General features: G+C 47.8%; 1 protein-coding gene and 1 long non-coding RNA gene across 2 annotated transcripts in view; one reads left to right on the plus strand and one right to left on the minus strand.

Annotated features, from left to right (window-relative positions):
- Positions 1-5,190, minus strand: LOC139259581 (interferon-induced protein with tetratricopeptide repeats 5-like). Its single transcript, XM_070875074.1, has 2 exons — positions 5,035-5,190; positions 1-2,739 (listed from the first exon to the last, which is right to left on the minus strand). The coding sequence occupies exons 1-2, from the start codon at positions 5,037-5,039 to the stop codon at positions 1,287-1,289; spliced, it is 1,458 nt and encodes a 485-aa protein (XP_070731175.1). The 5' UTR covers positions 5,040-5,190; the 3' UTR covers positions 1-1,286.
- Positions 2,180-20,678, plus strand: part of LOC139259582 (uncharacterized) — a 73,169-nt gene continuing 54,670 nt past the window's right edge. Inside the window, exons 1-2 of the long non-coding RNA XR_011592603.1 lie at positions 2,180-2,399; positions 16,242-16,412. This is a non-coding gene — a long non-coding RNA (uncharacterized lncRNA). The remainder of the gene's footprint in view (positions 2,400-16,241; positions 16,413-20,678) is intronic.

Below are 20,678 nucleotides of genomic sequence, written 5' to 3' on the forward strand. Positions count from 1 at the left end.
TATCTTTTTATTGGTTATTTTAACACTCAATCTCTGATATTACAGCAAATTAACATTTCTCATTGGGAAATCTGTATCTGCAACTATAAAGCTTTATTATTTTTCATCATTTTAACTTATTTTTATATCCCTTAGCCGTGGTGGAAATTAACCGCTTCCATTGAAGAGGCAGGAAATCAGGGAGCTGCGGGCGGCTCGTTACAGGGAGAGAGAGAACATAATCTTTCTTCAGGCGTGATACCGACCATCCCGTTTTAACAATGTCAATGACTGAGGCTCCTTGTCAGCAGTGGGATGAATAAAATTAAGCCCACATTATTCTGAAGGAGCACTGGCACTCATCCTGTCCCCCACCAAACAATAATTCATCTCTTATTCGGGACTCTGATGCTGTCCCGCCAGGTTTTATTGAGCAAAGGGCCCGCGGTTGTTGCTTCACCCGACAGGCTGTTGTTCCCCATCCATTGAAGAGGCTGCAAATCAGGGAGCTGCGGGCGGCTCGTTACACAGAGAGAGAGAGAAATTAATCTTTCTTCAGGCATGATACCGGCCATCCCGTGTAGCAGGGAAATTGCACAATCCGGGTGAAATCGGCCGAACCAGTGTAAAAGATCGCAGAAACTCGAGCATAAGTTCTGTCAAGCTTCAACCGAGATTTCCGGGATCTTTAACCCTGGTTTAAAAAGCTTTCTGTCCGAAGCTGGCGCCGCCCACAAAACTGGTCACACCCCCAGATAGAAATAACAAGGATGGTGAGTTTCCGCCCATTGCGTCCATTTGCAACCTTTCGAGGAGCGTTTTCAAATTGAGCTGGTTTTCTGAGGTGCCCAGGCACTAGTAGGCACAATTTAATAGGTTTTACATCTTAAAAATATTTAAATTATTAAAAGTCTGACTAGTGTACAACAATAAAACTTATAACTGGTTCAGTGTAGATTTTAAAGCCATTTTCATCATCTTAAATCAGGTAAAGCACAGCTGAAAGACTGACTAAAAATATTTAATTTTGCAGGTTACATCCATTTTCAGCTGTATCAATAAAGCTGCACCAATTGCCACTCTTAAATATATCAATGAATATTTTTAATGCAAAAAATAACTGATTACATTCTGTTACACTGACTGACTGCACTGGTTCTTGGAAGATTTTACGTTTGTAATTAAGCAAATGCATTTAGTGGAAACTTAAACTGTAATCTAACCAGCGTAACTTCAAGTGCAATTTGCACCCAAAGCAGAAACTCTACCCGCTGTGTTTAGTTTTAGCTGGGAGAGTCGTCGTTGATTTAGATAGAAAGGCGTAATTCACAAAGAGCACTTAGATATTCTTCATTGTCACAATCAAACTCCAAGGCCTTTTCAAAGCACTCAATAGCTTCACACTTCTCCCCATCCAGCTGGTGCAGTAACCCAAGAACACCAAAGGCCTTGCTGTCTCTGGGATTCCTGTCAATTTGTTTTGTTGCAATCTTTCTCAAGTTTTCGCGACACAATTGCCATTCCACTGTGTCACGTTGGATTTTAAGTCCTTCCAGAAAATAGCTGATGGCATTTGATTCAGATCTTTTGTGATGCAGTTCATATAACCCAAACTGCGCATATACTGCCTGCTTATTATCAGGATGAAAATCCTCTAATTTCAGTAGATTACTGTAAATCTCCTCTGCTTTGAGATATTCTCCATTTAATGAACAGATTCCTGCAAAATCCAGTTGTGCAAAAATAAATGTTAATGGGCGGGGCTCAAATGCCTTTTCAAAATGGTACTTGCATAGTTTGATCAACTCAGTTTTCTGTTGAAAAGCAGCATTGCGAGGGTCTTTGCTGCCTGGATATTTGATTAGTTGATATAGTTTTTTTCTGTAACACAGACCTATTTGGTGGTGTATGAAGGTAGAGTTTGGGCTAATTTCTAATGCTTTCTTCAATAGCTCCACAGCTTTTTCCACATCTCCTTCTCTTCTGTAAAATTTTGCTGCGTAACGAGTTACATATGGAAGATCAGGTGACTTCTGCAATGCTTGTTCAACTAATTTCAGTGCTTCCTCCTTTTGATTGAACTCTTGTAGTTTTAGAGCCAACAGCACCATGGCTACAGAGTCATCTGGATCAAGTTCCAGCACACGTCGCAACTGCTTCACTGATTGGCTGCGGTCACCACTCTCTGGGGTACCAGAAATCCCTTCCAGACGGAACAGAGCAGTCGCATAGCCAACGTTCCATTCAGTGTCATCAGGATCTTCCTCCAGAGCCTTCTCAAAACATTCCTTTGCCTCTTCATAGTATTGACTAGGAGAATTCAACAGTGACCAACCCTTCTCCCCGTATACTTCAGGTATCAGTGCTGTATACCGAGAGCCATCAGTAAATTGTTTACAGATCATCTCCAGCTTGTCGAGGTAGGACTGGGCCTCTGTCAGTTGGCCCATGTGATAATATACCCAGGCATAGTTTCCATAGGTGATGATGCTTCTTCTTTCAAATTCATGTTCATGGTTCTCCCTCAGAATCTTTTCAGCTTCCTTTAAGTTTTGAATTGCCTCTTCACAGTTGCCTTGCAGACAGTTTACAAAAGTGAGGTGGTTGTAAGACCTGGCCTGATATTTCACACCAGCCTGTATTGAATCTTGCAATCTATACTTCATGTCGTCCAAGTCAATGTTTTCTTTCTGTGGGCCCCACGTGAAGTGACATTGAAGCTGATCGAGCTTCACTTTCAACAAATCCTTCTGTGTGTTGCTGCAAGAGAACAAAATTCATCAAAACCCGTCTCAGACTGGCTGAGTCACCCCCTCCCCTCTCTCCGGTTTCTTTAACTAAAGCCTTCTCCCGACTCCTGGATCCACTAACCATGAAATCTCTGGTCACACAAAGGTGACCTCTGCAAAAACGACTGCAAAAGGAAAAGGTATGACTGCAAATCTCAGCTGTACTCACACTGGTCTCCTTCATGCTCGCTGATGTACCAGCTCCTGGACATTTAGTCTTCTCGCTCAATGTGCAGCATCGCCTCAAACACCTCCACTCCTTTTCATTCATGCATTCCATTCTGAAATGGGAGTTCCTCACTAAAAAGGTCAGAGCTAATTCTAAAACACTCTCCCTCTCACATTGGCAGTCCAGGTAACTCTCCACTAAACAGATCATCAACCTGGTCCTCCACAGGGACCCTGCTGTCTGTGAGCAGGTCATTCCCCACCCCAACATGCGGAAGGAGAACCGAGAGGTCTTTCACATTATGAAAGTTTATGATAGAGTCGACACAGAGAGAGTGTTTCCACTGTGAGGAGGAGCAAAACTAGAGGCCATCAGGTGTAAAATAGACACCAAGAAATCAAATAGGGAATACAAAAGAAACTTCTTTACCCAGAGAGCGGTGAGAATGTGGAACTCGCGACCATAGGGAGTGGTTGAAGTAAATAGTATCGATGCATTTAAGGGGAGACTAGATAAGCAAATGAGGGAGAAGGGATTAGAGGGTTATGCAGATAGAATTAGCTGAGGAAAGACAGGAGGAGGCTCGAGTGGAGCATAAACCAACATGGACTGGTTGAGCTGAATGGCCGGTTTCTGTGCTGTCTATCCTATGTAACACTCTCCAATCCCATCCTTAAAGCAGAAAAGGCCCAACACAAAGATATCAGCATTCTGAAAGACCATGTTTCATGAACTGACTCTTACCCTGCTGAAAATCTTCCACCATGCCATCCTCCAGGTGTGATGTTAAACCAAGGCAGCCTCTGCCTATTCCAGTGGATCAAGTGGACCTCATAGATTCTATGGCATTATCCGTGAATTCTGTGTTACTCTAACTCGGGCTCGTGTCCTTCTCCCACTTCACCCACTGATGGTGGCCGAGCCATCAGACCAGACAGGCCCGATACTCTGGAATTCCCTCGCTGAACCTCTCCACCTCACTCTCCTCCTTTACAATCTCCTATCTCTTTGACTAAGCTTTTGTCATCCCTCTAACCATCCCCTTCTTTGCCTCGGTGTCCATTGTTGTCTGATTACGTTGCTGTGAAGCACTGTGGGATGTTTTACTCGGTGAAAAGTGCTATATAATTGCCAGTTATTGTTGTTCTGCAAACTGAATTGTCGCATTTCCCGACAAAACAACAGTGACTGCACTGCAAAATAATTCACTGAATGTGAAGCACTTTGGGGCATTTCTAAGAGGTGTGATAATGTGTTACATCAATACAAATTCTTTCTTCCTTGCTGTTAAATTCACGTCGATACACTTCATCCCCCAGTCATCCCAGCTTCTCCTTGCACTCTACTCCGTCGGCCTCTTGTTCCTGTTGGCTCTCGTCTCCCTCCCCCCACAATCCAAGCTGTCATTCTTACCCCTGCCCCAGTTCATGGTGGCTTTCCTCCCTTTGCTGCTCTGTTCAAACTGCTGCACCTGTCCTTTCCCCCAGTTCATGTCAGCACTCTTCTCCCCCGCCCCCATTCTCAATGTAAGTCAGCACTTTTCCTTCTCCTACACACTTTAAGCTGGCACTCTCCTCCTGCATTTCATGCTGTGTCCATCCCCCCATCACAGTCCATGCTGTACTCTCCCTTTGCTTTATAGTTCAGGTTGCTTTAGTATGGATATATGAAAGTGCTGGAAATCACTATTTTACATTAGTAGATCCCTTCTAGATTCCCATGGAACACAAAGTGAAACTTTCTTTCTTCAAACTCTGGATATGACCTGAGGGCACTTACAGAATACACCTTTCCACCACAGTGTAATATTCAAGTTTAACTTTGTACTTTCAACAAAGCCGAGTCAAAAATAATTTAAATTGTTGTTTGAGTTATAATCCTATGAACAGGTCTGCCTTTTGCCTCATGTTTACTGACTATCACCAGTCTTGGTGCAGCAGTGTTCCCTTATCTGTGTGTCTCACTGTGAGCCACTAATCCCAGCTCTCTGCATTTCAACTGCTTTGTAATGTAAGCTACTTTATTTCTGAAAACTAGTTCCTTGTTCAATAGTCTACACGTAAATTTAAATAAAGGAGGAATTCCAATGACCGTTACCTCATAGTGCTGATCGATGGACAATGCGTTGAATTCCCTTTTCAGCTCCAACTGTACTTCCAATGGAGAGTTGATCGAGAAGTGTGTTGATGTGTTGTTTTCCAGCTCGTTTATCCTGTTCAGTCAGTTATTGCTTAAATCATTGTCTGAATGTGAATAGAAACTAAACCTATAAAATGTAACAAAGAACCAAATGGTTGAAAACAGGTGCGAAATGGAGCAGTGCTAATAAGACCCGCCTGTTTGAAAGTCTGGATTTAGCATACAATTTTAGTCCTAATTGGTGATTACCACAATTTGAACGCCTGGAGGTACTAAACAGACACCTGGGACTAAAAATTCGATTGCATAGTACCTGTTGTTTGGGCGCTACAGGTGCCTTTTTGGGTCAAAACAGCATCCGCGCCGTGCTCGCACAATTCTGGTGCAGGCCGTGCTGGACACCATCTTTCTGAGGACGTTAGTGTCGGCGCTTGGAGCGTGCGCCAGATTATGTAGATTGGGAACATCGTGACCTCAGTCAGCGTGCAATGATAGTTTGACACCAGAACTGCTATTTTCATCCTCAATGGTGCAGGAAACGCCCTGTGTTACCCTCGCACAGCTGAACAGGGTTCAGCAGCTGAAAGGACACCCGACCAGTGATATTTAAAGGGATCATCAACCACTCTCAGGTCAGTTGCTGATTAATTTCCACTGGCTCCGTGTAAGTTTGTGGAACCGTTTGGAGCTTTTTCGAGTTGTTTAAAGTTGGTGGGTGACAGGGAGTGGTGCGGCAAGTGGAGAGGGCCTTGTTTCTGATTTCAAGTTTTCTGGTCAGCCCACTTGCTCCCAGACATGGGTGTTCTAGTTGTATTTCCCCTTGGCCTGCAGCATGACAGGGAGATGGAGCAGAGGCAGCGAAGAAGAGAACAAGCTGCTCACAGAGGGAGGAGGAGGAGGGGAATAAGGTCTCTCAGCAGGAGGCATTAACCACTTAGGGTCTTCCGAGAGCAATTCTCTTACCTCAGCCTGAGCCAGGAGCAGTGAGTGAGGTGCGTGCACTTTACTTGGTGATGCTCACAAACTCTGCTACCTCCCACAACATGACCTGCAGCCTCACTCTAGGGCAATGGCTGATAAGGTCACCGTGGTCCCAATTTTTTTGCATCTGGATCCTTCCCAGCTGGAGCAGGCAACATCTGTAATATCTCCCAATTCGCTGCCCATTACTATATAAGAGATGTGACAGATGCTCTTTATGCCAGGAGAGGTGACTTCATTGTTTTCTCTCTGACCAGAGAGATCCAGGCAGAGTGCGCACCTGCTTTACCAGGGTAACGGGATTCCCCATGGTGCAGGGTGCCATTGACTGCACGCATGTAGCTTTGTGGGTGCCACACCAAGTGCTGAGATGTACCACAACCGCAAAGGTTACCACTTGCTGAATGTGCAGTTGGTGTGCGACCATGCTCAGCACATCATGATGCTGAATGCCCGGTTTCCTTGCAGCAGTTATGATGCTTTCGTCTGTGCCAGTCCGCTGTTCACTCAGCCTTTGAGCCACCAACACAAAGCAGAGGTGGCTGCTGGGTGACAAGGGCTATCCGCTGAACATCTGGCTCATGGCTCCGCTCCGCAACCCAACAACACATGGGTAGCATGTGTACAATTAGAGACGTGCTGCCATACAGAATCTGATAAAGCAGACCATTTGTGTCCTTAAACAAGGCTTCTGCTGCCCTGCAGTACTCACTAGATCACGTCTCAAGATTCGTCGTGTTCTGCTACAGGTTCCCGAACCTTGCTATCATGAGAGCACAGCCGTTGCCACCAGCAATACAGTGACCAGCTGAGGAGAGGGAGGGGGAGGAATCAGAGGAGGAGGAGGAGGAAGAGGAGAAGGAAGTGGAAGATGGGGAAGTGGAAAAGGAGGAAGTGGAAGGGAGGAGGCAATCCAGACAGCCCTTCCTTCCCGGGCTTTCCGTGAGCGAATAATCCGACTAGGGTACGAGAGAACACAACCCCGATTCCCGATTGAACAATAATCCCACACCTTACCTTCCCTCTGTTACTGACCATTGCAGCATTCGCTTGGCCACAATGTGGAATTAAAAGCCATCACAAAGGAGACATTCCAATCCAACTTTATCCATCAATCCATCCGATATAACCAAACAAAGTCAACTAATCACCCTTGTGCATTACCTTAGTGCCTGTCTTCCATGTGCTCCTACAAAGTGCTACCCTAGTATATCCGGGAGGGCGCTGAGCACCTCATGTCTCATCGTCGAGAGCATGCAGAGAACAAGTGCAACACCGCCTCCAGTGCACCAGTGCAGCCTTCGGCCGTCTGAGGAAAGGAGTGTTTGAAGACCAGACCATCAAAACTGCCACCAAGCTCATGGTCTGCAGGGCTGTAGTAATACTTGTCCTCCTGTATGGCTCAGAGACATGGACCATGTGCAGCAGACACCTCAAGTCGCTGGAGAGATACCACCAACAAAGTCTCCGCAAGATCCTACAAATCCTCTGGGAGGACAGACGCACCAACATTAGCGTCCTTGACCAGGCCAACCTCCCCAGCATTGAAGCACTGACCACACTTGATCAGCTCTGCTGGGCAGGCCACATTGTTCGCATGCCTGACACAAGACTCCCAAAGCAAGCACTCTACTCAGCAAACAAGCCAAAGCTGGGCAGAGGAAACGTTATAAGGACACCCTCAAAGCCTCGCTGATAAAGTGCAATATTCCCACTGACACCTGGGAGTCCCTGACCAAAGACCGCCCTAAGTGGAGGAAGTGCATCTGGGAGGGCACTGAGCGCCTCAAATCTCATCGCCGAGAGCATGCAGAAAACAAGCGCAGGCAGCAGAAAGAGTGTGCGGAAAACTAGTTCTTCCCACCCCTTCTCTCAATGACTATCTGCCCCACCTGTGACAGAGTCTGCGGTTCTCATATTGGACTGTTCAACCACCCACAAACTCATTTTAAGAGTGGAAGCAAGTCCTCCTCGATTCCGAGGGACTGCCTCTGATGTTGATGACTCCCTTTGAGGTCCTACCCTTTAATTTTTCTCCTAGCGGCCTAAATTCTGCCTGCAGGACCTCATCCCTCGTTCTACCTATGTCATTGGTCCCAATATGGACCACAACCTCTAGCTATTGACTCTCTCCCCCCAGAATGCCCTGCGTCTGCTCTGTGACATCCTTGATCATGGCACCAGGGAGGCACCATACCATCCTGGAGTCAAGCCTACGGCCGCAGAAAGGCCTCTATTCCCCTAACTATTGAATCCCCTATCACGACAGCTCTTTTATTCTTTGTCCCTCCCCGCTGTGCAGCTGAACCACCCATGGTGCCTTGGACTTGGCTCTGGCTGCACTCCCCAGAGGCACCATCGCTCTCACCGATGCTCAGAAGAGAATATCGGTTGGAAAGTGAGGTGGACTCGGGGGGAATCCTGTACAACCTGTTTAGCATTCTTCCTCCGTCTGGTGTTCACCCACTTCACCGTTACCTGCAGACTTTTAAGCTGCATGGTGACCACCTCCTGTAACGTGCTATCCACGTAGCTCTCAGCCTCGCGGATGCACCGTATTGACTCCAGCCGCCACTCAAGCTCGAAACGCGGAGCTGGAGTAGTTGAAGCTGGAGACACCTCCTGCGCACGTGGCCGTCTAGGCCGTACGAAGCATCCAGGACTTCCCACATGCTGCAGGATGTAAAGTCCATGGGACTGAGCTGCCCTGTCATCCCTCTAATTAGACTTATCTGATTATAAAAGAGAAAGAGAAAGAGAAAAAGAAAGATACTTACCAAATCAAACAGCCAATCATTTACCTGCCCGGACGAGGACTGTGAGGTCATCGCCAGAAGTTAACTCCTCGCCGACCTCCGGGCTTTCTGCTCCTCGGACTCCTGACTCGGGACCTCCCAAACTCTTGGATCCCCAGAACTCTCAGACCTCCCGAACTCTCGGACCTCTGGATCTCTCAGACCTCCCGAACACTCAGGCCTCCATAACTCTCAGACCTCCCGAATTCTCAGACCTCCCGAACACTCAGACCTCCCGAACTCTCGGACCTCCGGATCTCTCAGACCTCCCGAACTCTCAGACCTCCCGAACTCTCAGACCTCCCGAACTCTCAGACCTCCTGAACACTCAGGCCTCCATAACTCTCAGACCTCCCGAACTCTCAGACCTCCCGAACTCTCAGACCTCCTGAACACTCAGGCCTCCATAACTCTCAGACCTCCCGAATTCTCAGGCCTCCCGAACACTCAGACCTCCTGAACACTCAGGCCTCCTGAACTCTCAGATCTCCCGAACTCTCAGACCTCCTGAACACTCAGACCTCCCGAATTCTCAGGCCTCCTGAACTCTCAGACCTCCCGAACTCTCAGGCCTCCCGAACTCTCGGAACCCAGGGCCTCCCAAATGAATAATGGATCTGTCACACCTTCCATGCTGGAAAGGATGGGCTCCAAGCTCTGCCCAAAGCCCTGTGCAAGTTTGGTGCTCCTCCATGCTCCTCGACATTGCACTCAGACTTTCTGGCAGGCCTGCCAATGTACCAAGCCTTTTGTTATACAGACACCCATCAATGTTTCTCTGTAGGCTGCCCATCGAAGGCCTCATCTGAGTCCACTGCAGCAGAACTCATATGTGCTCTCACCCTCCAAGGAGCTGGCACCTGCACTACCTTGTCCTCTGCCTCACTGCAGACCACTCACGCCCGGTGACTCACCATGTGAAGATCCCGCCTCTAATCTACCCTCTAAACTCTGCGGAGTGTTAGTTCGGGATGTGGGATGAGGGGGCAAGTGTGATGTGCTCTTTCCACCCCTCCGCTATCCACGGGCTCAGCCATGCCCCTCCAAAAAATGGCCTGTACCATCTCCTCCAAGTGGGTGAGGTGCTGCAGGCAAGCCTGTATCCCACTGGTTAGGTTCTGTTGGCGCTGGTTATGCGCCACCTTTTCCTACAAGGAAGTGTAAAGTCCTGACCCTGCAGTACAGACTTAAACAAGGCACATGCTGAAGTCAAGGTCACTCTGGACCTGCACCTTTATTTCACAGCTCTCGAGTGCCACACTTGCCACACCCTCCCCCAAGGTCTTATTGGCTTTATAGATTTAGTCTCTCAGGTGGTCTGCGCTCTCGCATGGAGCGTCTTAGTTGTGGGTCAGTTGTTTGCCTTGGTGCCTGTTTTTCTTTCGGTGTGACTGCTGGTATCTCGCCTGGGCTGTCTGTTGAGACTGCCCTTTTCTCAGGTTGTTCCCTCTGTCTGTCCACCAGGTATGGTGTGAGTTCCACATTGTAGTCTGCCTCTGGTTCTGCAGTGTTGTTGGTGAATCTACTTTTTACTTGGTCGACATGCCCCCAGCAGGTTTGGCCATTGTCCATTTGTACAACCAGTAGCCTGTTTCCTTCCTTGCCTGTTTCTGTCCCTGCAAGCAATTTGGGACCCCTGCCATAGATTAGCACAAACACTTTGTCCCCTATCTCATTCCACCTCCCCCTCAAATTTCGTTCATGGTACTCAGTTAGCTTCCGGCACTTTGCCTCAACAATTTCATGTATGTCTGGGAGGATTAACGAGAGCCTAGTCTTTAAGGTCCAGTTCATCAACAGTTGCGCGGGGGGAACCCCAGTCAACGAATGCGGACGAGATCTGTATGCCAGTAGCAGTCGCGACAGGCAGCTCTGCAGCATGGGACCTTGGATTTTTAACATGCCTTGTTTAACGATTTGTACTGCTTGCTCCACCTGGCCATTGGAGGCCAGCTTGAACAGTGCCACCTTAACATGATTTATGCCGTGGTCAACTATAAAATCTTGAAATTCTGCGCTGGTGAAGCACGGACCATTATCACTGACCAATATGTCAGGAATTACGGGCATTGCAAACATGGTTCTAAGGCTCTCCACAGTGGTGGAGGTGGTACTCGAGTTTAAAATGGTGCACTCGATCCACTTTGAAAATGCATCGACGACTACGAGGAACATTTTGCCCATGAATGGGCCCGCATAGTCTACATGCACCCGCGACCACGGTTTGGTGGGCCAGGGCCAGGGGCTTAGGGGGGCCTCCCTGGGTGCATTACTGAGTTGGGCACAAATGGTGCACTGCCGGACGCAGAGCTCCAAGTCCGCGTCAATGCCAGGCCACCAGACGTGGGATCTGGCTATGGCCTTCATAAGGACGATCCCCGGGTGCTCGCGGTGGAGCTCCCGGACAAACACCTCTCTGCCTCGCAAGGGCATAACTACTCGGCTGCCCCACATCAGGCAGTCTGCCTGGAGTGATAGTTCATGCGTGCGCCTATGGAAAGGTTTGATCTCCTCGGGGCAGGCATCACGAGCCTCTGCCCAGTCACCAGTTAAAACACATCTTTTGACTAAGGATAACGTGGGGTTGCTGGTCATCCAGGCTCTGATTTGACGAGCCGTCATGGGCGAACCTGTGGATTCAAAGGCATTGATTGCCATGACCATCTCACAGTCCTGTTCATCAGACCCTTCCGTGGTCACCAGGAGTAGCCTGCTAAGCGCGTCGGCACAGTTGTCTGTGCCTGGTCTGTGCCTTATGGTATAGTCGTAGGACGCCAGCATGAGTGCCCACCGCTGAATACACGCCGAGGCGTTGGCATTTATTGCTTTGCACTCGGATAGCAGGGACGTTAGGGGTTTGTGGTCAGTTTCTAATGCGAACTTGGCCCCGAAAAGGTATTGGTGCATCTTTTTGACACCGTACACGCACGCGAGCGCCTCCTTCTCAACCATACTATACCCGCGCTCCGCCCGCGAAAGTGACCTGGAGGCATAAGCAATGGGTTGTAATTTACTCGCATCATTGACATGCTGTAAAACGCACCTGACCCCATATGCTGACGCATGCCTTATTGAAGGCACATTCTTGGGCGTTTCCCCAAAACCAATCGCACCCCTTTCTGAGTAGCACGTGGAGAGGCTCCAGCAGCGAACTCAAGTTCTGCATAAAGCTCCCAAAGTAATTGAGTCGCCCGAGAAAGGCGCGCAGTTCCGGGGCCTGGGTGCCAGACGAATTGCTTCGGTTTTGGATTCTGTTGGGCGGAGTCCTTCTGCCCAAAAATTCAACCTCGGGCGCGAGAAACAGAAACTTGGATTTCTTAACTCTTGGGCCTACCCGGTCCAATCGACTTGGTACTTGCTCCAAATTGCAGAGATGGGAGTCGGTGTCCCTGCCCGTGATGAGTATGTCATCTTGAAACACAACCGTCCCCGGGATGGACTTGGGCAGACTCTCCATGTTGCGCTGGAATATAGCAGCTGCCAACCTGATGCCGAATGGGCATTGATTGTACACAAAAAGGCCTCGATGTGTGTTGATGGTGGTGAGTAGCTTAGACTCTTCGGTCAGTTCTTGTGTCATATACGCAGATGTGAGATCTAGTTTCGAGAAAAGTTTTCCTCCAGCCAATGTGGCAAATAGGTCCTCTACTCTGGGCAGCGGGTATTGGTCCTGTAGGGAGACTCTGTTTATGGTAGACTTGTAATCCCCACAGATTCGTATGGATCCATCAGGCTTCATGACGGGAATGATGTGACTTGCCCAGTCGCTAAATTCCACGGGTTAGATAATGCCTTCCCGCAGAAGCCGGTCCAGTTCGTGTTCAGTCTTTTCCCTCATCACAGAAGGCACAGCTCTAGCCTTGTGATGGACCAGTCTGGCATCCTGTGTGTTGTAGATTTTAACTTTAGCCCCTTTGAAGGTGCCCACACCTGGCTGAAAGAGATGTTCAAAACGACTTAAAACTGTTGAGCAGGAGGTCCGTTCCTCTGACGACATGGCGTGAACATCATCCCATTTTCAATTTAGTTTTGCCAGCCAGCTTCTCCCCAACAGTGCTGGGAGATCTCCGGGCACAATCCGCAGGGGAAGTCGGTTCACCGTCCCTTTGTGTGTGACTGAGAGCATGGTGCTGCCAAGGATTGGGACGATTTCTTTGGTATAGGTCCTTAGTTTGGTGTCGATCCTTGTGAGTTTTGGTCTGTTGCTTTTGTGCGGCCACAGCTGTTCAAATTGTTGGACGCTCATGAGAGATTAACTAGCTCCCGTGTCCAGTTCCATGTTGATGGGTATCCCGTTGAGAAGGACCCTCATCATTATTGGAGGCGTCTTGTTGTAAGAACAGTGGACATTGATCGTGTTGACCCGCTGTACCCCAGCATCCCGGGCACTGTCCCCACCGTCTTCTGGTCCGCTTTCCGACCCATCCGATTCGTATATCAGCCGAGCTGTTGTTTTTCTGCACATGCGAGCCAGATGCCCTGTATAGTTGCAGTTTCTGCAAACAGCATGCTGAAATCGACACCCCCTGTTGAGTGCCTTCCCCCACATCTCCAGCACAGACCGCTTCCATTGTTTCCGAAGGATGAGCTGCGTCTGGCTGATCTCTCTTGAGCTTCTCTCAGTCTGTAGTTGATTGCTCGCATTGTGGGTTGATGAGGTGTGAACGGCCGTTCATGTGGACCTTGATGGCTTCTGGCGCCACTGCCTGCTGTTGAAGACCTGCTCTCCTGTCTTTGTCTGTGTGTGGGGGTAGTGGCTTGATTCACGCTTTGAACCCCTTGTTCTGATGTTTCGTTAGTTGTCGTACCCGCAGTATAGATCAACCTCGTTTCTTCTTCTCCTGCCAAGAATGTCTGTGCGACCAGTGCTGCTGCCTCTAAGGTCAAGTTCTTGGTCTCTATAAGATTTCGGATTATGCCTGCATGGCCTATTCCTTCAATAAAAAAGTATCTCAGTACTTCTCTCCTTAGTTCATCGGAGAACTCACATAAACTAGCCAGCCTCCGAAGTTCCGCCACAAAGTCGGGTATGCTCTGTACACAGCGTCTGTAGTTGTAGAACCTGTGTCTGGCCATGTGTAGGCTGCTCGCTGGCTTCAGGTGGTCTCTCACCAGTGTGCTCAACTCCTCAAACGACTTGCTTGCTGGTTTCTCGGGTGCCAGCAGGTCCTTCATTAAGGCGTATGTTTTCGAGCCACAGCTGGTCAAGAGATGGGCTCTTCTCTTGTCTGCCTCATCGTCTTTGGTTACAAAGCTTTGCTGGAGTCTTTCTATAAAGTCCTCCCAATTGTCTCCGGCATTGTATTTCTCATCTGAGCCGTTGGTAGCCATTCTGTGGATTCTGTGATCCCGTAACTCGTCCCCACTGTAAAGTCCTGACCCTGCGGTACAGACTTACACAAGGCAATGCTGAAGTCAAGGTCACTCTGGACCTGCACCTTTATTTCACAGCTCTCGAGTGCCACACTTGCCTGAGACCTGCCTTTATATACCTGTGTGGAACAGGTATGCAGTGTCTCCTGCAAGTGCACCCCTGGTGGTAAGGTATGCTTGTGGTTACAGGTCATATCTAGTTACAGTCATGTATAGCATGGTAAGATACAGTTATGTACAGTAGTGTGAGATACATGACAGGAAAGGTGTCAGGTGCAATGTGTTTGGGTGATATGTCTGTCATAGTTGAATAGCTGTCAGTGTGTGTAAGTTGTGAGATTTGGGTTTGAGACTTGCAGCAGTGGTAATGTGTGAGGGTAAGGTAAAGTTATGAATGTGAGATCTGAGTTGTGATTGATAGAAATGCTTTGTAGGTGATTGATGGGGTTTTGGTGAATTAATAATGTTGAAGGCTACTGGACCAGTTGGTGGGATATAGAATTTGAAGATAATTTTACTGACCTTGAATACTCATATGAGGTCATTAAACTTCTTCCTGCACTGTGTCCATGTCCTAGGTGCTACACTGCTGGTATTCATCACATTGTCTAGCTGTTCCCACTGCACTTTGGTCTGCTGCCTGGAGGACCTCCTGGGCCCCCTGTGGGAGCAGCACCTCTCTCCTCGAGTTGACCTCCTGCACAAAGGCCTCCAGTGCTGCATCAGAGAACCTTTGTGCATGCTCTCTCACCTGTTGTGCCATTATTATATGATTTTTTGGACTGTCTTCCTCAGCCAGTTGAATGATCTGCTGCAGGCAGAATGCACCTTCCCTTTAAGAGGTGCAGACAACCTTTAAGTAGAGCAGGCTAGCTTTTCTTGCAGCAGTATGTATGGGCTCCTCGCGCTCACTTCCACTGGAGCAGTGCTCTGGCTGGCACGCAGTGGCACGTTGCAGGATGACTCAGGGACTGAGTGAGAGGATGCACATGTTCTTGGATGCAGCAATGGAGGTCCTGGTGGAGATGATCTAGAGGCAGATGGATGTCCTGTGCCCACAGGAGGAAGGATGCTACCTCACCCTCTTCACCCTCCTGTCCCTCTCTCCTTTTTATAATTTTTATTTTACAGGAGCTTGACCCAGCAATGATGAAGGAAAGACGATATGCTTCCAAGTCATGCTAGTGTGTGACTTGCAGGGGAACTTGTTGGTGGTGGCCTGCTGCCCATGTCCTTCTAGGTGGTAGAGGTCGCGGGTTTGGGAGGTGCTGTCGAAGAAGCCTTGGCGAGTTGCTGCAGTCCATCTTATCGATGATACACACGGCAGCCACGATGCGCTGGTGGTGGAGAGAGTCAATGTTCAAGGTGGTGGATGGGATACCAATCAAGCGGGCTGTCCTGGGTGGCATCGTGCTTATTGAGTGTTGTTAGACCTGCTCGTGGCAAGCTCTTCCACACTTCTCATTGAACCAGGGTTGGTCCCCGGTTTGATGATGTTGGCCTGGAAATCCCGACCTCCCCGGGTCTGTACGGAGTGTGTACGGACCGGGGAAGGCATCGCAAAAGCCGGTTTTCAGCGCACAATGCGCACGCGCTGAAAAGCAGCTTTTCCGATCTGTACAGCTGGAGCTCGACAGATCGCACACATCTCAGGAGGGAGGACATTTGTACGGGCAAGATTGCAGGATTTACCCAAATCTTGCCCAGCAAATGTCCTCAAAACTCTTGCGCCTGATAAAAGCAGGCACATAGCCGACTTTTACAGGTGTAAGAGTTTTAAAATACTCAAAAATATAATAACATTAAATTAAAAAAGCACATTTTATTGTTAAAAACCCTGCCCACAAAGGTAAGTTTATTTTTAACCTTCATTACAAAACTTTAAAAAAAATGGGAACAATATATATTTTTTCTAAGGCATTTATTAACTTTAATTTCAATTAATTTTAATTATGTTCGGTGTGTTTTTTATTTTTTATTGTGGTGTTTAGTGTGTTTTGTTTCCCTCATTAATAGCGATAGAACTGGTCGATACGGAGCTCCCATTGCTAATACTGGACCTGATTGGCTGAGCAGTCACACGTGATTGCACCGTCTCCGTGGGAACCCGGAGGAGTGGAGCACACTTCGCAGCACGGGAAGAGAAGGCCTCCCCACCGGAATCCCACGCTCCTCCGGAACCACCAGGTAATTACGTTAAAATTCTCCGGTCAGAGGCGTTTGTCCGGAAGAAACCTCCGGCCGAATTTCAGGGCCAATACTGGAGTGAGTGATATGCTGGGAAAATGGAGAAACAGCCATTCTCGGCTGAGGAACCTAGGAACCCAGATCTTAGTGGCCCCACAAATAAATGTTAGCTGACGAATATAAAACCAACCGAGTGATCTTAAAATGAGGCCATTTAAGGAAGTTTCCAAGAGAACGTAATTCTGAAACGTAAGAGAAAATGCATTCAATTTTGAAATCCACCACAAAATTACCACAGTGGTCCACTAGGTGGAGCAGTAGTCCACTAGGTGGAGCTATATTCCACTCATCGTAGGTAGTCTCACCTTTATATGTTTTCTCAAAGCACTTCAATCACCTAACACTCAGCAATTACTACTTCAAGGGGGAATGTCACCATGCGTGTAAGGGTAACAGAGTTGTGGCTCATGTGATTCTGATGGACCAATCAGATCTCTTGCAATGAGCACAGAAAAGGGCCCAAAAGTCGACGATTTTAATACAATGATAGATAAAAGTTGGAATGAAGTAGAAAAGCTTGCACCGTGCTGTTGATTCTATCTGAACCAGTAGATTACACAGATCAAGCATGTTATTTGAGCTAAAAATACAAAGGGATTCATTATTCCCCTTGTTTGGCTCAGGTCGATGAGGTGAGTCGTTCCATTCAATTCAGACATCCTGAGTAATCGATATTCTGGAGGATATTTCTGAAGTAATAGGCTCGATTGACAGCCAGGTTTGTGTGGAAGACTTGAGCCAGGTGTGTGAGAGGGTCACGACCATGGATCTTTGTAGACCATTGATGGACAGCTCTGTATCTCTGCTGACTTCAGGCTGACTGTTGAACTGAGTGCAGGTGGCCAAGTATAAGCCCCGTGTCGCAATCTGCAGGGTTTGTGAGCGAAGGCTTGTGTTTGGCCGTCTGCCCAGTCTGAAACCAGTAGAAATACAGGGCTATTGAGAGAACCCTGTGGTATGTGAGAAATAGAGCAAGTGTGTGTCAAGGGCTAATTTAATGTCAAGGTCGCGGGAGAAGCTTCCATCTTGTATTGATTCCCAGAGGAAGAATAAAGTCTACATTTACTATAAATCTATTATTTATGTTCAGTACTGGTCACAGATTTGTTTGAATGTGTCCTGTGCTTTATAGACTGAGCTGTGATCTGATAATATTAATCTTCCACTTACCGATGAGAGCACATGGTATATCCAGTCAGCCAGAATACTGTGTTTCACATTTATTCTTATAGCCCTTCGAGATTTTACATTTTAAAATGAACTTTTATATTTATTTCCAGATTTGTTTGAAAATCCAGCCCATTTGTTGCTCCACGAAGGGTTTCTCTGAGAGAGTAAATCCATTGGAATTTTGTTTCAATTTTCTGATGGTGCATCTGCAATTCTATCCTGCTCCCCAACTTTTTACTTAAACTGCAAATTAAAACCCTTAATTTGTGCACATTTATAGCAATATTTTCACTGAACGAGTCACACAGATACCATATTGAGGTAGTTTCACACAATAACGGATCAGAGCTTACATTTATTTAGTGCCTTTAATGTTACAGTAAATGTCCCAAGATGATCCATAGAGGGGGAATGGATACCCAGCAATAGTAAAGGAAAGGTGAAAGGTTAGACAGGTAGATTTTTAGCAGGTTTTGTTGGTGGGGCGAGAAGGAGCAAGGTACAGGGGTTTAAGGGGAAGTGTCCCAGACAGCAAGGCCAATGAGGCGATTTACCAGCTCTCAGAATTTCCTGCTTAAGGCTGCTCTTAAACAAAGTGTGTGAGCCACAAGTTACTTTAAAATATTTAAACAGGCCAAAGGTGAAATTTCCCAGCCTTTTCAGTTGGATCTCCCCATGATCCTGTTATTTGCTTTGTGAGCCTATTTGGAGTGGTCCTAAGGAAAGGAACTTTCCTTTAAAAGTCACTGTTCCTTTAAGGGCTCCATGACAGAACCTTAAAGGGGCAGCAACTTTTTTGGCATTTTTTTGTTTGTATTTTTACTGGGAAAGTTTGAACTGTAACAGATTATTAAGGAAGTACAGGGACACTGAACGGGGGAGTGGAGGAAGAACAAAAGGGACGTTCTGTGATCGGCTGGAAGACAGGAGGGATTTAACAGACAAAAATGAGATGGTAATGGTACAAATTAGGAAACAAAAGATGAGTCTCGATGGAATGTGAATGGTGGAATCATCACCAATTGCCGTGGGAAAGAGAGAAAAAAAAATAAAAAGGTGGTGGGCATTGTAATAAAAAGGGAGGAAAGTGAACAAAAGACGGGCAGAGGTTCTGGTCTGAAATTGTGGAACTGGATGTTGAGTTGAGAAGGCTGTAAAGTGCCGAAACGAAAGATGAGCTTCTGCTCCTTGAGTTTGCGTCGAGCTTCATTCGAACAGTGTCGGAGGCCGAGGTCGGGGAGGTCAGAGTCGGAATGAAGTGGAGAAATAAAGTGAGGCAACCGGAAGCTCAGGGTCACGCTTACGGACTGAACAAAGAGATTCTGCAAAGTGGTCACCCCATCTGCATTTGCTCTGCCCGTTGTCGAGGGGACCACATCGTGAGCAGCGAATACGGTGAATACTAAATTGAAAGAGTTACAAGTAAATTGCTGTTTCACGGGGAAGGAGTGTTTGGGGCCCTGGATAGTGGGAAGGGAGGAGGCAAAAGGACAGGTGTTGCATCTCCTGTGCTGGCATGTGAAGGTACCGTGGGAAGGGAGGGGTTGCTGGGGGTAAATGCGGAATGACCAGGGTGTCGCGGAGGGAGTGGTGGGAGGGGGAGTCGAGGATGGGGGATCGGGTAATGAGCAGACTATTCAACTATAGTCATCACTACAGATGGAGCCAAAAAATTCAGGTCTGTTTTCATTAATTGGAGAATTATGGGCTGATTTGATAGAGGTATTTAACATTATGAAAGGATGGGACAGTGTAGATTGAAACTGACTGTGTCTAGCAGTTGTGGTATCTAGAACAAGGGAACATAGACCTAGGCCTAGAAATTGGCTCCTTAGCGCCTCCTGTTATTGCCTCCAGGGGCTGATCAGGATGCATTAACCACTTACTGACCGGGCGTGGTGAGATGATCGATACCCACATTGTACCGCGATTCGCCCAGAGACCATGACATCATTGCCGTGTGCATCGCCCCGAACCCGAACTTCTATTCCGTCCCCTGCAGCTTCGCCGGCCGAAGACACCGACAGTTGCAGGACATGTTCATCGGGAGGCCGGGTGCTTCGGGGGCGATGCTTAATGGCGAGGTGGCCGAGATAATTTAAAACATTTGTGCAATGCTGCAAATTGATTATTTTCAATCCCCTTCCGTCATGATCAATCGTCCTGGCACTCAGCTGCAGTGCATTGGGCTGATCGGGCCGTGTCGTGTCTGCCGTCGGGGACCAGGTAAGTATTTCCCTTGCAGAGCCTGGGAGGGAAGGAGCCTTCCAACGCAGCACTGCTGCATGGCCCATTGTACAGCACTGCACAAGTACCGCCCAGCCTGCCTCCTGTTACTCTCTCGGATTTAGTGCTCAACTTCCTTCCTGGAACACAAAACACACATTGTTAAAAAGTTGAAAAACATTAACACCACTCCCGAATGTCTCCACCTCAATGTTTAATGTAAGAGATTTAGGACAGGGAGCAGGAGAAACTTTTTTCACAGAGGACTGTGAGGCTGCAAAATACTCTATCAGGATAGGTTAGATAGGTGATTGACGGAACCTAAAGGTTTTGTCTATGATGTGTAAACAAGGTGGAATAGAGTTACCTGTTTGTTTGTGCCGTGCGGAGAGACTGTTCCCATAGGGGATTCCTTGTTTCAGTGTTTTCCTCTGTGCAGCTGATGGTTGCTGTGCAGTTTGGAGGCCGGGGAACATCTGAGGCCGGTGCAATTGTCCCTCGAGCAAAGTCAGCAGCCAGCAGGAGTCCAATATCGCAGGAGAGGAGCAGGCACAAGAAGGGCACAGCAAAGATCGTCAAAGGCTCAAGCCGCTGATACTGGAGAACTTGCAGCTAGCAGGAATCCAGACTTGGATCCTGCGATCTTTCTGCTTATATGGCTGAGCTATTCACAGCTTTAACCAGATGAGCCACCGGGAAAACCAAACTCAGTCAATTGAACAAGTGCCTGTGTCAGCTTTGGCTCAGTGGTAGCTCTCTCGTCTCTGAGTCAGAAACTTGATTTCTTCTGGATGTTGCTACGAGTCTACA

This window comes from Pristiophorus japonicus, chromosome 3, assembly GCF_044704955.1.
Source record: "Pristiophorus japonicus isolate sPriJap1 chromosome 3, sPriJap1.hap1, whole genome shotgun sequence".
Classification (NCBI taxonomy): domain Eukaryota; kingdom Metazoa; phylum Chordata; class Chondrichthyes; family Pristiophoridae; genus Pristiophorus; species Pristiophorus japonicus.